General features: G+C 36.5%; 1 protein-coding gene across 5 annotated transcripts in view; it reads right to left on the minus strand.

The window, feature by feature from the left end:
- Positions 1–207: 207 nt before the first annotated feature.
- Positions 208–23,393, minus strand: part of LOC106667165 (hexosaminidase D-like) — an 86,926-nt gene continuing 63,740 nt past the window's right edge. For 3 of the 5 annotated variants that reach the window (XM_014394904.2, XM_014394903.2, XM_014394906.2), the window contains 5 exons: positions 10,969–11,049; positions 5,663–6,407; positions 3,302–3,550; positions 2,976–3,217; positions 208–1,307 (listed from right to left, as the gene is read on the minus strand). In XM_014394904.2, the coding sequence (XP_014250390.1) occupies positions 668–1,307; positions 2,976–3,217; positions 3,302–3,550; positions 5,663–6,406 (1,875 nt within the window). In that variant the 5' untranslated portion in view covers position 6,407; positions 10,969–11,049 and the 3' untranslated portion in view covers positions 208–667. Of the gene's footprint in view, positions 1,308–2,975; positions 3,218–3,301; positions 3,551–5,662; positions 6,408–10,562; positions 10,605–10,968; positions 11,050–11,278; positions 11,349–23,393 lie in introns of those variants that run through there. The other 2 variants (XM_014394907.2, XM_024226630.1) reach the window with 2 other exon arrangements.

Below are 23,393 nucleotides of genomic sequence, written 5' to 3' on the forward strand. Positions count from 1 at the left end.
AGTTTTCAATAATCAATCTCTTTTTCTTGAGATTGATAAAGGCACAAATATTAAATTAACACTATTAACAGTTTGAATTGAAACAATAATATAATAAATTAATTAATTATAAATCCAATGAGTATGTCATTGGCTTATAATTAACTACATGGCAAGAAAATGTTTTTGGTAATTGTCGCTATTTGATATGATCTGTGTATGGTTAGCTATGAGCAGAGTAGATATATTTACATATTTTTACAACTTTTCTGTAATAAGGTCAAAGGCACCAGCTAATAACATCTATCCGAGGAAAGGAAACCAATGGAAATAATTTACAGAGATATCGATTAGCAGTTTTATACAAAAGCATAGCGAACAACTATAAAAATTCAAATTTTTCTTTTTTTTAAATAATTTGGTTGATATTTACATTTCTCTTTAGTTTGATTCAATTCCGCCATAAGTATAATCACAAAAACAAAGAATTCTTGCAAAAATTAATATTCATGTGACAAATAAATAGGTAGTTCAAGCCAATTTACAAATGAACATGTAATGAGTTTAAATGTACAAAAAAATGAAAATATTGGATCACAAAAAAAGGTCCCTTGACCAAAATTGGCCAGGAGATCTAATAAAATTATCACATTATTCTTGGTAAACTTTCTTGTTTTTTATTTTTCTATCAACCAGGAGGAATTACTTCATTTTCTTCGTCACCTTGAATTCCTAATCTGTTATAAAGGTCGTTTAACAATGGAAACGGCCTTCTTGGCCAGACTTTCCTCGCCCTCAGTGCGTTCGCATCCTTCTCAATTTGATCTAGCTCCGATACGTACGGATATATTTTTTGCTCTATCCATTCCGCTATGGTGTGTATATCAAAGACGTCTACCAACGCGTCTTTAGCAGATTTGGCTAAGCTAATCATCGAGTGCTGTATTCTCGGATGGTCTTGCATAAGTTCGTCGATTCGTAGCGAAGTTGAAAAATTATGCCTCACGTTGTAATCAGTCATCCAACCCTTTTGTTTTCTTATCATCGAGATAAGTTCATCGGCTTCTTTTTCAGCATTGTTGAGTCTGTATGTTAATTTAAAAAAAGCATTGCCTGGGAAAGCGCATCTTGAGTAGGAATCCCACAAAAAAGGATCTGTGTTCAAGTTAAAATAACTCGAAGGTCCAAGTATACCACAGTTTAAAAATGAATTTAACTTAGCACGAAGAGACGAATTCATATACCCGTATGTAGTAGCTACAAGTGTAACTGTCAATGATGGAATCGCTGCTGGAAGGAGCTCACAGAGGACAGAAAAATGGTCATATCTAAAAAAAAATAATTAATAAAATTAATCTATTTCTAAAGGTAAAAGTTTTTTAAAATATATTTTACTAACATTAAACCATATTTTGCATCTAATTTATATTTTTATTAAATCATGTTTTATTTTGTGTTCATAGATTTTAAAATACTGCAGTTTATGTTCCTAATTATTATTATCATTTTTATATATTTTATATAGATCAAGGTTAAACTTTGCTTTTGTTAAATGATCAATAATCGTTTCTAGGACAATGTGAAAATCCCGACATTTTTTCAACAAAAAAAAAAAAAAAAAAAAAAAAGGAGCCAACAATAAGATTAAGATCTATGGGGTAATTAATCAGAATAAAGTAAAATTACTAATAAAATACTAGGATAATATAAAATCAGAGTACGTATATTATTTTTGGGTACCAAACTTCGACTGAAAAAGAAAGACAAGTCTGAGAAAAATGATTTCCTTTTGAGATTTGCTGGTTGATGAAGTAATTTTATTGTTTCCAATGTTATGTTGTTGTTTTGTTCTGCCTTTCCTCCCTGTCCGAGTGTTTCTGGATAGAAAACCATAATTGAAAAAGGCAAAATGAGTCTGACGAGGGAAAATAGTGAGGACAAGCGGACCAGGTTGTTCAGAAATGACCTAATTACAGCCTCACCAACAGATGTCAATGATAAATTTTACAATATAGCAATTCATCCTCCTAAGGATTGCGGAGTGTTGAACCTGTACTTTTCCACTCCTCAATGTTTGAGTATTTCTGGATACAAAACCACGATTCTGACAGCAAAACAGTGAGGACAACTGGACCAGGATGTTCGGAAACGACATAAATACAGGTTCACCAGCAGATCACATGGAGAAGATCTCACATTGTAACAATTTTTTTGTTGTGAGATATTGTTTTGAGGTATGATGAATCTTTAATTTGAACCTTACTGATCATATTGGTCTGCCTATCCTAGCTGTCTGGGTAATTTAGGATACCAAGCCATGACCGAACAGTGTGAAAGGAATCTGAAAGACCAAAAGCTTAAAAAAAAAGAACTTAAGTTTTCATGTCAAACCTAAAAGTTTGGTTTTCAATCATTCTAGCCTGGCTTTGAGCTATTTTGTGAATATTGACAACAAGGAAAGTCCATCTAGGAGGTTCTCTCACCAGACCTCAACAAGAAAATCTTAAACTATAACAATAATTTTGTTGAGATGTTCTCTTGAGATCTGATGAGTTATGCACCTGTAATTTGATCCTTTCCAGTGGTTTTGTTTTGCCTTTCCTTGCTGTTTTGAGTCTTTTTTGGTAGAAAGCTAAAATTAAAAATGGCAAAACAATTCTGACAGGTAAAAACAATAACATGCAGACCAACTTGTCCTGAAAGAATTTAATAATTTTAAGACTTATTTAAATATTTAAGACTTAACAATTGCTTGTCATTTTTTTATCTACTGAAATAAGAAATTTTAAGTGTTCACCTATACTACTTTTAAAGAGTTATCAATACTCAATATTTGATGCTTAAAGAATAACAAGAAAATAAAAGATTGCTATTTCTGCATGGTTTTTGCAACGTGGATAAAAATAATCCGGGGAACTTATATTATTGTCAAATAAAAACCTTGTAAATAATCCAATATACTGTTTTGCATTGACAGTAAATACTGAGGGTATTACCTTTGCCATCCAGTTATTGCGATCCCTTGAAAACCGTGTTTAAACTTTGGCCCTTCGTTACTCATCACATCTAACCATCTCAAATTATTCTCCAAATGGCGTTTAACATTCGGGATGTAAAGTGTCTCTCCAAAGGCACCTTTAAAAGCACTCGCAGCCCATACTCTCGGGAAGATGGCAGCATATTTATCCCATACTGAATATGATACAAATCGGTAGACGTCTTCGGCATAAACCCATACCTTAAAGATAAAAAAACAAAAATGTTTGTTAATATTTAAAATTTTACATAGTTCTGAACTGAATAAATAAAAATCCATGATTACCATCGGTTCTACCAATTCTCCGATTCGATACTGTTCAAGACTGTTAGGAGTAAGATGCCTAAGCATATCATCCCAGATTATGGGAGTGACATTTCGATATTTTGACCTGACTATGCCTGCAACTCGCGCAACATGATTTAAAAACAGATTTTCTCTTTGCTGGTTCCTGCATCTTGAACATTCTCCCATTTGAAATACTTCGTCACAGCCGATATGTAGGTATTTTGAATGAGGATGAAGTTCCATGACCTAAAAAAATGAGAAAAGATAGTTTTTTAAGAAATATTTCTTCCACAAAGCACTTTTACTCTTATTTACAAAAGATATTTTTACTTTTTTTATTTTTAACAAAAGTTGATAGTAAATATTTGTAAAGTAATGTATATAATATTTATTGTGCATATACACACTGATGGACAAATTTAACGCACAACTCAATTTATTTAGTTTACAATGAAATCCATTTTCTTTCTACATTAGTTACAGGTAATTAGGAGCTATTGTAGTCAAAATAAACAGTAAATGAACCTTTTTGTTACTTTCTTTGTTTACTTTTATACTGAATAATCTCATTTGCACAAAAAGAAGCTTCCATTCTGCTACACCTAAAGTTCGCTTTCAATTAATCTTTTAACTTTGTTGATTTCATTTGAAATAATTCTTAATCGCAAACCCTTTTTCAATGGCTCCAGTCAGGCATCTGAGTGATTATGGCAGTGTCAGAGTGATAATATTATTAGAGGAAGGATATACCCAGCACGAAGTGACTGTGTGTAAATCACTCTACAATGGGAAGCAGGGTTGTTCGGCTAGGTCTAAAGATGAGAGAGATAATAGATTCATCCATCATCAGGCTCAATGAAACCACAGCATTATGAGAAATAAAATAACAAATCTGGTAAGACAAGTCTGAAATGTTTCGACTTCCTCTAGGACTGGAAGAAGGCCCAATAAAAATAACCTCAAGGCTCGGCACCTCTTCTTATCACAGCTCAGAAAATGTCCACGCTTCAATTTACACAGGAACATGTGCATTGAATATTGCAAGATGGGTGACGAGTTCTCTTTACGCATGAGGTGAGAGTTTGCCTCATATCATCAGATGGGTGTAATTGTACAAAAATGCTCAGAAGAAAGGTACACCCCATTTTGTAGGTTCCTCAGGTGGCATTCCACAGTGGGTCATTGACATTATGGAGTTGTATTTCTTTGGACCGAACTGTTTGTTATGAAAAGAAAATCTCTAACTTCAAGAGGTACAAGACGTAATCAAAGAACATGCCATTTGCCCCCACATCGGTAAGAGATTCTTGCTTATGCAGGTCCTAATACCCTAGAAGAGTTGGAAACGATTGTTCTTGATGAATGGGAAAAAATTCCTTAGGATCAGAAATCTTTTCCAAGGAATGCAAAAGTGTTTAACAGATATGATTTGTGTCAGAGGTAGAAATACTCAGTATTATAGGGGACAAAAAGTTTTTTTTACATTTTTATTTGTTTTTTTATTTTTGTTTTTGTTCTTTATTCAATAATTTTTTTTAAAGAATTAGGTAATAAAAATTTTCTTTTTAATTGTCTTAATTTTTTACAAGAATACCCTTTTTTGGTATGCAAAATATGATTAAACCTAAATACATTAAAATTTAAGGGTGGTGTGTTAATTTTGATCATCAGAATATTTAAAATCCCTTCAGAAGGCCTAATTGGCTATGTATATGTCTGTCATATAAAAAAAACTTGCATAATTTCTCTGCTCTGAAAAACCATTGAGTAATGTTAGCTAACCTTAACCCCCCTTACCCTACCTAACCTGACCTATACTATCCCGAACCCTAGCACTTTATGCCTACCTTAACTACTTTCATTCACAAAAGATATTCTATCTCTATTTAAGGAAAGTTGACAGTAAATATTTGTAAATTGTACAACAATATATCATTTATTGTACACATATATTTAAAATCCCCACAGATGGCCTAGGTGGTGATATGCTTACGAATATGCCTTTTGTATAAACAACTTATAAAATTTCTCCAGTTTATGAAAAAAATTTAATAATGGATATTTAAGCTAACCCTAAGCTATCCTGTCCCTAACCCTAGCACTTTAAGCCTACATAACTAACTATACCTAACCTAACCCAACCAATGAGCACCCCAGTAACACAAAACAACACATATGAAGCTCAAATCATATCCATGTTAAAATAAAAAACAAATGTAAAATTTATAGAAATGATGAATGGTGGAGTGAGTGCAGTGTTCAATCCTTTTTAAAAAGGAATGTATAATTTTGTAATGTTTTTGTTGATAAAGATTTTAAAATGTTACTATGTAAAACATAAAATTTCTATAAGTTTACCTGGTCAATCAGCAACTGGACAAAATCAAGAGAAGCATTTAGTGAAGGGCACAAGGCTTGAGCTGATTCAGGTACTTCTCTCAAATGTGCAAATTCTTCGTGTTTCAATGCGAATTCCACATGACCGAAAGTTTGAATAAGCGGAATTACTTCCAAGTCAGATTCCATTGAAAATGTTAAAATTTCTTTTATGTCATTTTTAGAATATGCATTGCCAGCAGCAATGTTGGCCAAAGGTCCTGTCCATGGAAACATATCTTCCCACTCTAATAAAATTCCTGTGGCTCCAGAATCTTTAGCAAGTTGAATGACTTTCTTTAAGTAGGATACTTTTGGAGGTGCTCCCTTAAGATCCAAATGTAGAAGACGCTTAGCAGGTACGTATGGGGTTTTACTGAATGACGACATCTCATTTAGAGCCATATCACTGACCTCATTCTTTTTAATGTCGTCTCTCAACATGCTTTCATCATTGTAGGAAATAAAGCTTTTTGCAGGAGAAGGCACAGTTTGGGATGGTACATTAAAAACAAATTGTACACTACTCCCACCCAACAAGCTCCGTTTGTCTTGCATGCTTCCAACTTTTGCGACCTCATCCTCTTTCTCTGGAACTTCTTTGGCCGAATTGTATTGAAAACAGGCAACTACAAGAATCACCGCCAACACTAATACGAGTAAACTAGTTTTTTTCCTCCAAACAGTGAGGGTCACCCACCCTGCATAATGACCAGCTATCTTCATCCTAAAACACAATAAATAAAATGAATAAAAAATATTTTGCAATATCAAATACTGATAAATAAATAAATGTAAATACTGAAAATGGATACAATTTTTTAGTAGAAACAAGTAATTATGTTAGAAAATCCTACGCTCTATAACATAAACATTTCCATAATTATGGATGAAACGAACATAATACATGCATATAATACCATAAAAATACATTTTGTAATTTGGTCTGATTCTCCTCACACCTCTGATGATGTTGGATAGACTGGGATTATTGAAGACAAGCACGCTATAAGTGCATCACCTCAAGAAAACCTCAGGTTGTACCTTTTCCGAGTCGAAGCATTGCAGTCGCAAGGGACCAAATTATTGGTTCTTAGTATTCCCATCATCATCAGTAAACAAGCCCGTTTTCGCCAGGAAGAAGCAGAAACAGTGAAACATGGTATTAGTGGGAAGGCATATCTAGCCTACTGCTGGAAACTTAGCCAAAGAAAAAATAAGCCAAAAGGATGAAGGGTTTGAGAAATATCAAACTCCGGCTTCCTAGTATGCTCATCATCATCAGCACTCAAGCCTGTTGTTGTCAAATAGAAGAAGAAACATTGGAATATGGTGGAAAGGCCTAGGCAGCATGGCACTGGAAACACATGCTGAAGGAAAAAATAAGCAAAAAGGCTGCAGTTTTTGACCAATATCCAATTCCAGCTTTTTAATATAGTCATCTTCATCAGCACACCAGTCTGTGATTGCCAGGATAAGAAGAAACAGTGGAAAATGCCCTATGCTGATGTGAAGGCCAAGACAGCTTACAGTAGTATAGTGGAAAAGCCAAGGCTTGAAGGAAGCACATGTCAAAGGAAATGTAAGTTTCCACTCTAGCTTCCTAATATTCTCATCAACATTAGTACACAAGCCTGATATTGCCAGGAATAAGAAGAAACAGTGGGTCATATTCTCAGTTGGAATGAAAGTCAAAAGGCTGCTGTTTGGGCAATACCTAACTCCAGCTTCCTAATTTTCTTTTCATCATCATTCCTAGGAAAGTGTTCTAATTATTGAAGGTGTACATTTCATGGTGTGAACATAAAGTAGGGTTAATCCAGGATAGTTGCAGAGGTTTTTTTGAAATCACCATGTACCCAGAAATAAGATCAGTTAAAAAAAATCTCACTATTTAGTGAAGGTGGAACATTGTTGCCCACCCTGTTGAGTAATTTTAATCTTTTTCCATATACAATTAACAATCATACCGGCCTTTTATAAAATGAGGAAATTCTGTGCCGCAATGTTTTTTGTTACTGATGATGACAGGATATTCTGCCGATAGAATCGGATTATTTGCTCAATAGCCAGTCCAATCGAATATTACCGTTGTTTCAAGTTGGATAGACGAAGGACACGGAACAAATTGGAAAGTCTGTGATTGCTACACAGAATAAGACGGAGATCGTGTAATATCTGAGACATGGAACTTTATCTGCCACTTTTTATGCCTCTTCACCATCCCCGCCACGTTTGCCAATCATCTCGGATTTAGCTTTTATTAGCTGTTTCTTTTACCATTTTCACATATTCAAACACCCGTTTTACATTGTTCTACATGAACTTGTTTCACCTCGGTAAATGGTCAAAATTCTTGCGTTTAGCTGCTCTGCTTTATGCATTTTAACCAATAACCATTGTTTATTTTATTATAATTTTTTTTTTGTGAAACCATTTTTCTTTTAAGATTATGACACAATTCAGTAGATAAACGTTAATTCTTGTGTATACATGGGAACTTTTACATGATTTTACACGGCCTTGATGCTAACTTGGACTGGGCCTGAATATCCAAGGGCAGGCGACGCTTAACAATGTAAAACCGAAGGTAATTTGTTTTATTTGAAAGTACATTGTGCATATTTGAAAAAATTCTTCCTTATTTGGTCACCAATCCAACGATCAACGATGATACGCGCAGTTCAATTTTATGAGGCAATAAATCTAATTGGAAATTTCAAGGGCTCAGTTCATTAATTCAAAATAGTGCGAAAATTGTTTTCAACCATATGACCCGAACTACTTTATTTGCCCTTTCTTTGGGTTTAGGGCGCATACAACAAAGGGGATAAGGGTAATTGAATTAAACGCGTTCTTTCTTTGATGTCTTGAGTTCGGCTGTAAAATCCGTAATAACAATCCATAGATTATGCCCAAGGATTTGATGGGATATTCCTGTTAAAAATTGGCTTAGCTAAGATCAAGGGGACCGTTTTCCTCTGGATCTACTTTTTGTTTTGTTTGACATATTAAACGATTCCATCAAATTGTTCACTCGTAAAAGTTCCGACCGTTTGGAATTGCATTAACGCGCTGTCAGACACTGAGGATAACATTAAAAATCACCATTTTTTGGGTACAAAAGAGGATACAGGGAGGTTCAGTCAGGACGACCCTAAACCTTTTTGCGGCAGACCAGATTGCCAAGAAACAACGAACCATCAGACAATGCGTTGAAAATAAGCCCTCGATTCTATGAGATTGTAATTTATAAAATCGCAGAAATGCTACGGGTAGGGTGATAGTAGGTGATAGATATCTGACATACTGCAGATCGGTAGTTATGTACAGAGCCGATTGGGATTGCATGAGGTGGCTAAAAAATTGCCTAAGGGAAATTTAGCCAGGACACCCTAAACCCCTTTTGCTTCATACCAAATTGCCAAAAAACAACGATCCATCGGACAATGTGTTAAAACAAGACCTTGGTTCAATGAGATTGTATTCCAGGAGGAACAGAAAAAATTCATCGAAGGACTATCGCATAAACAACGATAGAACTACAAAACTAGTTAAGACCTAGTTAATAATTATAGTAGGACTGCTGATTGGAAACTGCCGTCTCTGCTACCCGACTAAACAGCACTTATCATGTAAAAAGGTCACATCCTGTGGATGAATCTAAAATGCCTAAAACCTTGGAAAACATAAAAATGAGCATTACCAGGGTTATTTTGACATTATCGATCTGTCTAGTGAAAAGCGGGATTATATTTCTGTATATACAACGCCAGATTTACCATCGGATTTGACAAATTTTTTTTAAAAATTCCAGCCAAGTTTTTATTTCACAGAAAAAACGGAGAACAAACAATATCCATTATATAAAAACTATATTATCTTATCTTGATAATATTGTTATTCTATCCAACAGGTTATTAAAATCAATTGTTTTTGGTATTCTCCGCCAATCGAATAGAGTGGGTCAAGATAAAAATTAAGATCCACTACAATATTCTGCTGTTAATGGATAATGGTTGTATGAATAAATAAACCAATTGTGAAAAACATAAGAAAGTAAAAGGCACGGAAAGTAATTTGAAAAAATACAGCTCCATATTGACAGTTTCTGTATTTTTTAAAGCTTCATGCCAAGTTTTAAAAAATCGCGCTTCGTACTTGCTTAAAACAGTCAATCGTGGATAGTAACCTAACGCTAGCCTCCACATTACCATAACCGTAACCTAACTTAATTCATCATCACTCGTCCTTAACCCTAACTGTAGAACTGAGTGTATGATTCCAGACACATTCTTTGCGACATCCTATCAAGTTTACAAAGTTTTTTTAAACAAAAGTGAAGAAGAAATCAAGAGAAAAATAGTATGTTCTGTACAAACCCAAAATTTGAGAAATCAAACTCACTAGGGAAACTCCTATATTTTTCAAGATGAATTACCAAGAGAAACAATTTGGAAAAATACAGAGCATATATTGAAAATTTCTGTTTGTATTTTTGTTATAAAGCTTCAGGCCCAGTTAAAAAATCGCGATTGTTACTCGCTTCACGGAAAAACATTGGATCTTAGATATGAAACCGTACCCTAATTCTAACCTAACCTAACTCTACCCTACCTAGCCTAACCAGTCTCTAACCTTACCCCCTAACCTTAACACGTACAACAAACCGTTCATAACCCTAACTCTACCTAGCCTAACCTACTGCGGTACGTTGATAACATTTAAACCAAAATTTGTACGTGAGGCAATGAGGCTGCACAAGCCATGTGCTATTGACTATTTTATTCTACTATAACTTATAAATTAACCTTTGTTTTACTAAAATAAAACCATGCTGTTTCTAATTAATACCAATTTTATATGAAAAGAGAATTCTTACATGGGGAAGTTTCAAGTAAGCGATTCGTACGTTTAAGACCAATGCTAAAGAGCAAGTGCTCTGTGACACAATGTTACACTGAATTTATACATCTCAGATCGTCGAGATGGTTCCAAACTCGTATGTAAAATTAGCCGAACGATTTTTCCGTTACGCGAAACGAAATTGAAATAGGGCCAAATAGCGAAAAGAGATTGCTAAATCTTTTTTTTTTCTGTCCACCTTCTGCTTTTATTTTTCGATTGTTTTCTGTACTACATATACATGGATGGTTTACACTTTATTTGAAGATAGTACATAATTACAGTTGTTTTCAGGCTTGACAGGTGGCGAACGTGAGGACACAGACAAACCGCCATACTTTGAGAAAAAGGGAAAACATGCAAGAACACCAGTTTTTTCTTACCTTAGCTAATATACGAAAATCAGGATATTATCCACAATAGCATTTTCCATCGAATCACTTCCATGTGACACCCGCAACAACCTGAAAAAATACAAAAATATATTATTAAAACTGAAGATCAATAATCAATACATTCCGTACAAAAAAAAAAAAAAAGTGTAAGAGTAAAGATATAACATGATATCAGCTAAATCAGCTTTAAAAAATGTGGACCCTTTGAATCAGGATATTTTCAAGCCAATTTGGATAGTAGTGTTTTTCAATCGTTTTGGTCAAAGGGATAAAGTTTCAGCCAGGTTAAGCCCCTCACCTAGTTCGATAAGGTATGTCTGTACCAAGGTAAAAATCACGCAATCGATGACCTGCACACAGTGAGATTCGTCTCAATGAAAGCGACAAAGCGACAACAAAGAGAACAATTGCCGTTCCGAGCATTCAAATCGTAAATTCAAAGTCAAACACAGATGGGACACGTTATGTTTAAGTTCACCTTGAGTTCGAATTAATTTTTTATTAATACAGGTGTTACAAAAGATATTTAAAAATTCCTTGCTTCTGTGGGTTAAATTATAAGCTGAAACTCAAATTTTAAAAATATATTGTGTACAGATTTTTCTACTGATTGGTTATTATTAATTTACGTTAGGACCGTAGTGGCTGAATGGTTAGGTGTCCCTGGGTTCGACTCCCGACATTGGCCATGGCTTTTTAATTGACAATGATATGAAAAATGTATTGCAAAGTGGTTTGATCCCTCGTCTGCGATACCTAATGATGTATCACACGAAAACTGGGTCGATCTCGTACATGCCACGCTAGCGGTTTTGGATTCGAATCCCGGCACAGTCTTGGCTTGGATTTAACTTCGAAATGACAGGGATATATGTTTGTGCTTTTTTGAGTGATCATTTTGCGTCAACTATATCGCATTACCGAAAAAAGTGAGCACGGAACAGGATAGAGTTAGCCTAATCCTTGTCCATATAGAATTATAATAAAGCATAAATTTTTCAGCGCACAAGATAGATTTCCATTCCGCTTATGAGCGTCGCTCAATTGCTTTTCAGCATGGACATGTTTTTTGGCTTCATACACTTTTTTTGCATGACCATTTTGAGTTAGATTTGGTTCGGTAGGGTTAGGGCTAGGGAGAGGTTAGGTTAGGTTAGTTTCAACCGTGAGTTTTTTTTATAAACGTCTAGATATGGTTGAAGCATGAACCCCAATTTCTGCTGCCTTCTCACTCTAATCCTTGGGTTGTATTACACGACATCCTTCAAGGCGTCGGTTAGTCACTTCAACCATTTTCCCTAACTGTTTAGCATTACGATAAAGAATCCATTTTTAATCGCATGCTATGATGCGATGCAAAAATCGATAGGTTAGGTTAGGGTGAGTTAGGTTAGTGTGGTGTTAACTTTCCCTGTTGGTGACAAACATCTTGAAATTGTTGAAACATGAAACCACCTTCTACTGCCTTCTCTCTAATGTCGCTCTTGGGATGTACTCCACGATATCCTTTAAGGTGTTGACATGCTGTTTTTTTGTGCAAAATCTTATGGTTGGACCCCAAAATTCAACCACTGGCCTGACTGTTTAGAATTATGATAAAGAAATCAATATTTAATCATGCTATGATGCGATGCACAAATGGATAATCAAGCTTTCTGACATGGATATGCTTTTGGGCTGGACAGATATTTTTTGCGTGAGAATTTTGCATAGCGATTTCGCATTATTGCCGAATTCGCATGTGTAGGGTTAGGGTAAGAGACGGGTTGGGGTAAGAGTTATGATTGGGGTTAAGGTTAGAAACGGGCTTAGTTAGGTTAGGTTGAGTACCTCCCCTAAGATAAGTACTTTAGTGGGATCGCGGTGGCTGAGTGGTTAGGGCAAACGACTTGTAATTGCCACATCAGCAATTTCTGGGTTCCAATCTCTGCACAGTAAATGGGTTTTAATTTGATAATAGTATGAACCAAGTATTGTAAAGTAGTTGGTCCGTCATCCAACGGCTAGTTGAACGTTAAGGCCTCCTGTGTGACAAGAACGTGATAGATAACCTCTTTATTGTTCACCCCTCTTCTCTCTGTGGTACAGAAGTTAGTATACGTGGTTGCATCCGCATATCGGCGTTGGTCTAATGCCAATTCTGTATAAGCGGTAAGGGCTTTGCGTTCCAATCGGAGACGCATGTTTTGAAAAAGTTACATGCATTACGTCTGAATAAAGGTGTGGTCTCATCTGGTTTTCCAAAAACTCAAGATAAAACGTATTGATTTCCATTTTTTAGGAAGGAAAGACGGTAAGAGTTGACAAGACATTTTTTGGTCTGTCTTCTGACGATAATGGACTTGTATTGCACCAGTATGAGCGTCCCCTTATAAACCCTTCATAAAAAACGTTCCGTTCCAGATTACATCCCTGAAAGAATAGAAATGCAATATCGGAACTTTTAAGTTATGAGGGCAACGGAGGGCTTTCTTGGTTGAAACCACGAGAAAATCCGCTGAAACATGAATTTACGAGGATCGATGAAGAGAGGATGCAGGCGTGGATAGTTTAATGGTGATTATGTTAGTTGCTTACACTGACCACACGATGAATAAATTGGATCGATCGGATCTTTTCTTTGCCAGTTGCCGCCACTTGTTTACCGATACCGATCCCGCATTGATTGTAGAAGCTAGATTGATAAATAAAATTGCCCATTCGACGTCTTTTAAACTAGATATGCTAACGATTCTTTTTTTTTTTACATACGCAATATATTCATGATTTTTTTTTGTATGGATATTTCCTTTTCTGCAAGGGACAACATTGAATTTTTAAGTGGCACCATACAAACTAGTGAGATGAGAGGCATCCGTTGTGAATTCGAATTATGTCCAATTATTTCTTTTTTTTTGCTTATTTACACCTGCGTCAATTGTTGCACTTACGCAATATTTTGGCATTTTACAGGGTAAAACAAAACAAAATGAAGGCAAAAATATACATCAAACAGAAAGATGTATTACTCATTAATAGTCACTCCTATATATTAGCAGTAATCACATTCACTGTTATTCACTCTCAGTTAGGAGGTCGCGAGGCCATTGACGCTTTAGCCCTTGGGGAGGATTCTTTGGAAGGGTACGGGATGAAAGGTTTCTGACATGAGGGTTTGTGTGACTGGATACTTGTTTGTGAAACTTCTTGCAGCTTTTGCTAACTACTTCAAGGACATATTGGATGTTAAGGTCATAGTGAATGGTAAAGGATACATAGAAAGGAGCATTGACGATGGTACCAAGGATTTTTGATTGTAGGGATTGGATATGTTGGAGGTTGGAACGTTTTGTTGAACCCAGAAGTTCGATGTATGTAAATGAGTAGTTTATTTTGTAAAGTCTGTTTTCACCGTTTATCCAGTGAGAAGACTGAAACGTCTGTTTAGCTCTAGTCTTTTGAGTCGCTTGTGAGGGTCGTTTGCCAATGTACAGCGGAAGGTAGCGGACTACATTAGCTGGTCGGAGAGGAATACTACTGTAGGAGATGAGAGCTGTGGTTGTTCTCCGAAGGTGAAAGTGACATGTTCACATTTTTGTACGTTTATCGTCAACGTCCACCGCTTGAACCACTGCTCAAGGGATGATTTCTGGTTAAAATGACATGGTCTTTATGGGAGCAAAGGATGGCGGTATCATCCGCACAGGTAGTAAGGATCGTTTCTGGAAGAGTAGGAATGCCTGCTGTACACACGGTGTAGAGGATGAGTCCTAAAAAACTTCCTTGTGGTACCCTGCATCTGTGCGATACCCGGCTGACACAGAGTGGCCACTGATGACGTGAAAGTATCTGTCGGATAGGTAGGATTTTAGTAGCAGGTAGTAGGTAAAAGGGAGGGCGGACTTCCTTAAGCTTGCACACAAAAAAATAATAAAAATCATTAAATGCGATAACGACTACAATATAAAAGCTATACAACAATCACGAGCACAAATAATACCCAAGACGCGCGCACACAAACTAAACTACACCACAAAAACAGAAGCCACTAAATTCACGTGTATAGCCAAACCAGACAAGCCACGACCCCTCACCTAAAAAAATCATCGTGTGAACAAAGCGGTAATGGTTTTTTTTTCTGCTTTTGCCATACCGTTCATATTGATGAAAGACTGAGTCAGACGAGAATGGTGCAGTGTTTTCTCAATTTCAAACAAACAGTGAGGGTGGGTAACGAACTCAGCGAATTGGAAAACGTGAATTGAAACCTCATATTGTAAAAGTGACAATTAATCAATGACGTCACAGGACAAAATAAGGGTGGTCACAACCCTCGTCAAACCCCATGATGAGGGGTAAAATCATTTATGCCTCATAAATAATAATCCAATGTGATGACCCCGTCTGCCAGGACAGGGAAAACATAGCGAAAAATTATAAAAGAATATAGTAGAAGACTACGATGGTATATAAAATTAATTAATCTGATGATGCCTGAAGCTTTGGTTTGAACCGATTTGGAATTTTTTTAAAGAAAACTCGCGTTATAATTAAAAAATAGGTAAGTATTATTTCGATGTAAGCTATATGTTTTCCCGGGAAACGGAGAAAATATGCCGGTTCGAAACACGAGTTTATAAATCGTTTTTTAAAGTAACATCTGCCACCACTCTTCAGTCCTATATTTTGCAACTTATTTGAAATAAATTTTAACATACAACATACAATATACCAGTAGGGACAACCGCCGGACTCCACGGCATATAAGGATCTACACGGACAACGAACGGACTATTCCTCACTGAATATGGCGCAAAGCTGAAACGTGTAACATTAAAAACCCGCAAGTGTAGTCGGATCCAGTAATTGACCTTAATACACTGACACCCACCATGAAATTTAATATAATAATGTATTTAATAAAACAATGATAATTTGAATGAATGTAACTGTAATTTGACTTTGTTTATTCATCGGTATGCGCGCCAGCAAGAGAAACAATCTGTACACACAGCAGAATAAACAATTCCAAGCTATCATTTCAAAAATATGTTTTTTAGAAGTGAGATTTACTCGTGGGGCCTGCAGGGAGTGAAAATGTCGAATTTGGTCGTTTTTGGTAAGACAGGCTGACCAAAACGATTGGAAACGACCAAAAATACGGGTTAAGAGACCTAATATATACACCAGCGTATTTCTTTTTATCTAATAAGGTATATAATTTTCAATAAAAGGGGGAAAGATGACAACCATGAAATCGAGAATGAAACAAATATAAAGCAACATAAATAAGATATAATGCACTCTAATCCTACCTTTCTCTTGGAGACAAATAACTTTTAAAGATAAGTCAGAGCGAATTTCACCCAAGTCCTCAAAAGAATCGAAGGAAAAAACCATACAAAATGTAATCATACAATCATTATAAAAGATTTATACTCAGATTATAAGTATGATTAAAACCTGAAGGACAAGGGTAGAATGATCATGTAGTATTTTAGTGGTATTTAAAAAAAAATCTATTACTTAACAATTTCAATGTTGTAAGAGTAAAAGCTGCTGAGCTTGATGTGTTAAACGTCTTACATTGAGTTTATCATGTTTACTGGCTTGTACAAACTGGACATCACAATTAAAGTCATTAACATAGATTCTCACGAGCTGTTTACATTCTTTCCCAAACTTATTTTTGTAAATAAGCTTATTGGCTACTGTACAAAAACATCTAGTTCAACATTTTGCCATTATGGTTATAACGAGATAAGTAGGCTGATATTTTGTTGCAGAAAAATAGCCATCGACAAGAGAATGGAACAGAAATCAATAAAGAGTTGAAAGTTATCTTTAAGTTTCAACATTTCTTTTTTTTTTCAAACACTAATAAAGCTTTCTAGATAAAACAAAAAATGAACCTTGATCTGGCGCGTAAGGTGGATGAGGCAAGACTTCAAATGCAAGTCGTCTACGTTTCAACCATATAATTTTTGAGACATGAGGTCATTTCAAATATGAGCTTTTTCGTAAAGCTTGATGACTTAATTTTTAGTACAAGATTTTTGTCTGTAGGATTTGGAAATATTGCTTGCACTGTTAAAAAATTAACCAACAGTAGCCATCATCAACCATTGGCCCTGAAGCCTTTTAGCATGGGTAAATGTTTTTGAAAATATTTTTTTACGTAACCAATTTGTGCCCTCAATTTCGTATTATTGGGTAATGTACATGGGTTGGATTAGGTTAGGGACGAGTTATGCGGAGGTTAGCTGAGTTTGGTTAGGGTTAGGGATGGTTAGGATAGAGTGAGTTAAGTTAGTGTGGTGTTAGGTTAGGTCAGGTAGTCGCAATTTTTATTGGGTTGGGCTAGGGTAGGCAGTAGTGCAAAGCGCGAATATAAGTAGTTTTTATTTTACTTTTCCTATTGATGTCAAATATCTTGAAATGGTTGAAGCATGAACCCCGATTACTATTTAGAATTATGAAGTATCTGAGGCGATGCAAAACTAGATCATCAAGTTTTTTTTAACAAGGATATACTTGTGGTCTGGGTTCATATTTTTTTGATTATCCATTTTGCACCATTGATTTACACCTACTGCGGAGTGCGCATGGGTGAGGTTAGGTTAGGTATGTAGGGTTCGGTTAGGTTAGGGTGAGTTAAGTTAGTGTGATATTACGTTAGGTTCGTAAGAATCGGGAGTTTTTTTAACTTTCCCTATTAGTGACAAATAACTTGAAATTGTTGAAACATGAAACCAACTTCTACTGCCTTCTCTCTAGCCATTGACCTTGGGTTGTACTCAACAACATTCTTCAAGCCGTCTTAATCAAAAGTTGGGTGTGCCACATATGGTTGGTCGCCAACATTCAACCATTGCCCTAACCGTTTAGAATTATGATGAAGAATCAATTTTTAAACGCAATCTATGATGCGATGCAAAAATCGATCATCAAGCTTTTTGACATGGGTATGATTTGGGGCAGGGACTGTTTAGGTTAGGCTAGGTTGAGTTTGGTTAGATTAGCTAGGTGTTAACATAGGCCAGGAAGTAGTGCGAATCGCGAGTTTAGCTTTTTTTTAAACTTTCCCTATTGATGACGAATGGTGGGAAAATAAAACCCAGCTTTTGCTGCCATCTCCCTAACCTCTAGCTCTTATTCTTCAAAGCATCGTTTTCCAAATTTTGTTTGCGTCCTCTACCCTCTTTGCCAAGTAAGCTGGTATTATCTGTTTTAAAACTTTCCGTTCACTTTTCAAACATTCCCCTTAAAACAACTTTAAGGGTAGAAGTAAAAAACTTCATTTGGAATAAAAAATATAAATCGAGCGATAAACATAAGAAACATTTATTATGAAACAGCTATAATTGCTCTAACTACTCTAAACCAAACGAGATAATGATAGTTGTTTTTTTTCTTGTTAATCCATAGTGGTGATTAAATTTACTTCTGAAAAAGCCAAGCGCTGTCTAATTTCCCGTAACCGCAGGATATTAAATCATAATTTAATGATGACCGGCTGTTCTGGTCAGGTAGTTTTGTTTACAATAAATGAACAGGAGGGTACTAGAAACTATACTCTAGAAATAAAAAAGAACAATAATAATTCAATAAACTTCAAATCGAGAATTTCTCGTTCTTTGGTCATCCGGGCTGGATTTGCTAAAAAAAAACTCTTTGAAGGAGGATTGATAATAACCACTGTGGTATTATTTCACATAAATATTATGGTTGAAAGGGATTTTTATTTTTATATAAACTATCGAAAGTGATGAATTAATCTTAATCGATAAATAACGATTTCGTGTCTGAGCCTTTGGATTCGCTGCGATCCTTTTAAGCTATTTCCTATTCTGAAGAAATACATAATGATTAGGGTGCCTAAACTACAGTTGTAAAAAAAGGCTATAATAGCAATAATTACAGAGGAAAAGGTCGTTTTAAGCCATGTTGACCAATTATTAACAGGATTCTTATGCTAACGACTGAAAACCCAAGGGAAAACCCCTGATGAACGAACCAAGTTACAGAAAGATGCATAAATTGTTCGGCCTATTCTAAAGACTTACGTTTGGGCCAAAGCCCGCGCATATGTCCGGCAAGCAGAGAAAGGTTGCTCAATGTGTCCCATCTGTTTGTGAGGTGTAATTCCTTGGCTCCAGATAGAGAGCGCGTAGGAATGCCATCAGAGTATCTGGGTCCCCTGTCCCGATTCTAGGAGGACACAGGTTTTTTGATGAAGGGGGAACAGGGTTGATAGCGAATGTATTTATTAGTGTGAATGTGTAGTGTGAGAGGGCCGATGGCGGAATATTGACAAATCAACCCTCAATTAGGCTAGTTATATAAATAGGTGTAAAGGGTGGTGGCGTAATATCGAGTACTCTACCACCAATTGAGCGTATGATATTTAAATAGAATTGACCTAGCCGATGACAGCACCCGGGGTCCAACCTCGGTGGATAAGATAAGACCGAGGTCTGACCCCGGACCCGAAGTGATGATTATAGAGGCCTACGGTAAATTATTGTAAATTAAGCTGGAATTGCCGGTGAGCTGCGGGAAGTGATAGGCTAAACTCTGCAAGCGTGTCTATGAAAGTACATACGTGTGCGGATTTGAGCTTATATAAATCCAAATCTAATCCTATTTTAAAGAAACAGTAATCCTCAAAGTAACCCCTGAATCTTTAATATTTCATTAACTTAAATTATTGTTTGCTTTTATTGTATTGTTATTGGAGGTCATGAAGGTTATCTGTCCATATATCTAATATGATTTTCCCTTAGGAGGGTGGAGCTACCCTTTTACTGTTTGCTCTTTTCTTTTATCTATCAGAGTTTATTGGGTTGTCCGGAAAATAATGCAGGATTTTGGTATTAAACAAAAAAAAAGAAACTAGTTACTTTAAAGCAATGTTCTTTAATCAAAATAATTTCCCATACTCTCAATACATTTCTCCCAACGTGTTGGTAACTTATTAATTCCGTCTGAGTAGAATTCAGAATTTTTAGAATTGATAAAGTCAATAAATGCATTTTCCAGTTCCGTTTGATTTTTGAATATTATGTGTTGTAAGTAGTGGTCCAGGTGTCTAAAAAAATGGTAGTCAGTAGGCGAGAGGTCCGGAGAGTAGGGTGGGTGAGGCAAAGTTTCATAGCCAAGCTCCAATAATTTTTGTGACGTTACACGTGACACATGTGGTCGAGCGTTGTCATGCAACAAAATGGGCCCTTTCCGATTGACCAAAGAGGGCTTCATTACTGCCAATTTCTGATGCATGGTATTAATTTGGTTACAGTATGATTCAGCATTGATGGTTTCGCCAGGATTTAAGAAGCTGTAGTGTATTAAACCAAATGAAGCCCACCATACCGTAACCATTACCTTTTTTTGATGAGTTGGGGGCTTTGGAGCTTCTCCTTTGTCGAGCCACTGTCCAGAACGTCTAGTGTTATCGTAGAGAATCCACTTTTCGTCACATGTAACAATTCTGGCCAGAAATGGGTCATTTTTGTTTCGACAAAGAAGTGATGCACAAACATCAAAGCGCTGATTTTTTTGGCGATCGTTTAATGAGTGTGGAACCCAATTTTCGAGTTTTTTCACTTTTCCAATCGCCTTGAGGTGGTCAGCGACGGTCGTTTTACTGACTTTGAGTTGCTCTGCAAGTTCTCGAACAGTTGTTTTGGGGTTTTCTTCCACCACTGATCGCAGAACATCATCATTAAGAGAGGAAGGCCTTCCACGACCTTCTTCATCTTCAAGGCTGAAATCTCCCTCCCGAAATTTTTTAAACCACCTTTGCACAGTGCACTCATTAACACAACCCTCGCCCCAGACTTGGTTAATGTTTCTAGCCGTTTGGGCTCCGCTTCGGCCGAGTTTAAACTCGTAAAAGGAAATCGTACGAAATTCTCGCTTTGACATTATAAGGATGACTGAATTATTTCCAAGTAGCGGAATGCTACAGAGGTAAACAAACAATATCATTTGGAAGAGGATTAATAAGTGTTGACATTCATACAAATGAGTAATCCTGTAAACGTAAACAGAATATTTTATATAGATTTTTTTTAATGAAAACTTAAAATCCTGCATTATTTTCCGGACAACCCAATAATAACACTCTGGCAAATTGCTTTTTACCGATTTATTTCTTTTGGATCGACTACACTCTTTTAAACGGTTTAAGAGATTTTGATTCTATTAGCTCCACCAGCTGTTGGATTTGTCGAGGGGGGATTTGAAAGGATTAATGGGGTCTGTTGGATTTACGCTCGTTTGAACTTTCTTCGTTGACAGGACAGCGTTTAAAAGGGCCGACGAAGGTTCGATGTTTCAGTCCTCCAGGACAAAGAGCCCGATCGTACCGAGCTATTGAGCGCATGTACGAAAGGGTGAACGCCCCCACCTATCTACAGTAGGGTTCAATTTATTATTATATCACGCTCAGGTGGCCCCAAGGTTTACCGTCAAAAAAATATTGGTGAAATTATGTTAGCCTATTTACATTCGAAAACCTATTTCAACAGCAGCACAGGGCGTAGGTAGCATTTCCTTACTGAGATCAATTATGTTTATGAGAGGATGCTCACATAATAGAAACATATTCTAAAACAAATTGAAATTATACGCACGCGCCCGATGAACCGAGAACGCGCGCGTACGTCGTGCGGAGTACGTGCTGCAAATATCAATCACGAAACATTAAAAAGACATGATTCTGAATCGGAATTCTGATCCGAACTTGGTTTCCTTTTCTACTCCGTGTTTATCGTTCTAATAAATATTCTCCTTAACCCTGTGGGTTTTATCATCTATAGTTTGGATTGTACTTCGAGCCATGAAAACATTGAGATGAGAGTTCTTCACTGAAGATGAAGGAATGGCAAAACACGTTTGGGTAGTTCGACAAGCCCGCGAGTGAAGACGGACCCAATACGTGACCCAGTGCCAGTTCAGCATGAGCTCACCGACTCGCATACCAACACTCAGCATTTCTAACATTGAGATGACTCACATTTTACGTACATGTATTGTATCTATCGATTCATCCATCCTTCAAACCTAACGCTCTCGGGTCTCTCTTTCTCTTCTTTCCTCTCTCCCTCCATATGCAATGAAAAAAAAAAGAGTGAAGAAACTAACCTTGACAGGACTATTAATTTAATTTAATTAAAACTAGTGTCACCAGTACTGTCACGCTATTACTGGACATGAGAAATGGTTTGAGGAAGTTCGTCGGGATGAGAATTCGAGAGATGATTCCTTTGAGTTTTGCCCTCTGGAAGCGGAGAATATCACAAGGCTGTGTGCTCGAACCAATCATGTACTTCCTTTATATTTCATGATATACCGATTACACCCTCAGGTTCGATCACCGAGATTAGTCAGGTTAGGATGATCAGACCCCATTCACAACCTAAAGAGAGAATCTCAAGAGTAAAGACCATTGTATGGGAGCATTTCTTGACGTAATTCTATCGAGTTCGCCACGAGTAAGACTACTCCGACTGATGCCGTTCGGGAGCAAGTGTTCTACAAGGCATTGTGTTCGGACCAATCCCTTTTTCCTTATATCCCGACTATACCCTTCTTGCATTCTTTGTCGAAGATACAATACAACCGTGCTATCCTCTAACAATGATGAAGAGTTCTAGGCACCCGTACAGCTACGGGTAGATCAATTGATGGGCAAAGCCAGACATGGTTGGTTAGACCTCATAACTCCACAACCCGGGAGGTGCTTCGGCCTTGTAGGCCACGTGTTCATCTCTCACGAGTAAGATTACCTGTCTTGCTCGACTTGGGACTACTAAACCAACTAGCGAATAGCCCAATTAAAGAAAAACCCTCGCACAGTATTTCTGAATAATATTCCTATCCTTAAAACGACTACGTCGGACGCTTCGGACTACTCTACAGGCTACTGTCATGCGAATCGTTGACAAAACAAACCAACAACTAACAAAACACTACTGTAACAGATTTGGACGTTCGGACAAGAACTGACTAAACTACCCAAATCCAAACAATACAGCCCATCCAATTCATATTCTTCAGAATCACATTCAACCCTCCCTACTACTCTTATGTCAAAAATTTTGCCGGCTTTGTTACATGGATACGGGTGGAGTTAGATAGTTTAATATTAAACTGGAAATGAGCGCAACACTGTTTAATATGTGAAACGGAAACAGCGAACCATAAAGAATATATTTAAAAAAATTAATTAAATAAAGAGTTATTGTGAACTTAACCAGGAAGTAAGGCCTAGGTTTGTGTCTCCCTAACAACTAAGCAGGCCAGATGTGTCAACCTCTCACACTTAATTTCGTCAGGCCAAGTAACCGGATAATTAACAAATTCTAAGTAAATAGAACACAATATTTACATACTCAAAAAGTAACATTCATTACTAAAGAAACTAACAT

The sequence above is a fragment of the Cimex lectularius genome, unplaced genomic scaffold, assembly GCF_000648675.2.
Source record: "Cimex lectularius strain Harlan isolate CLEC.00 unplaced genomic scaffold, Clec_2.1 scaffold118, whole genome shotgun sequence".
Classification (NCBI taxonomy): Eukaryota; Metazoa; Arthropoda; class Insecta; order Hemiptera; family Cimicidae; genus Cimex; species Cimex lectularius.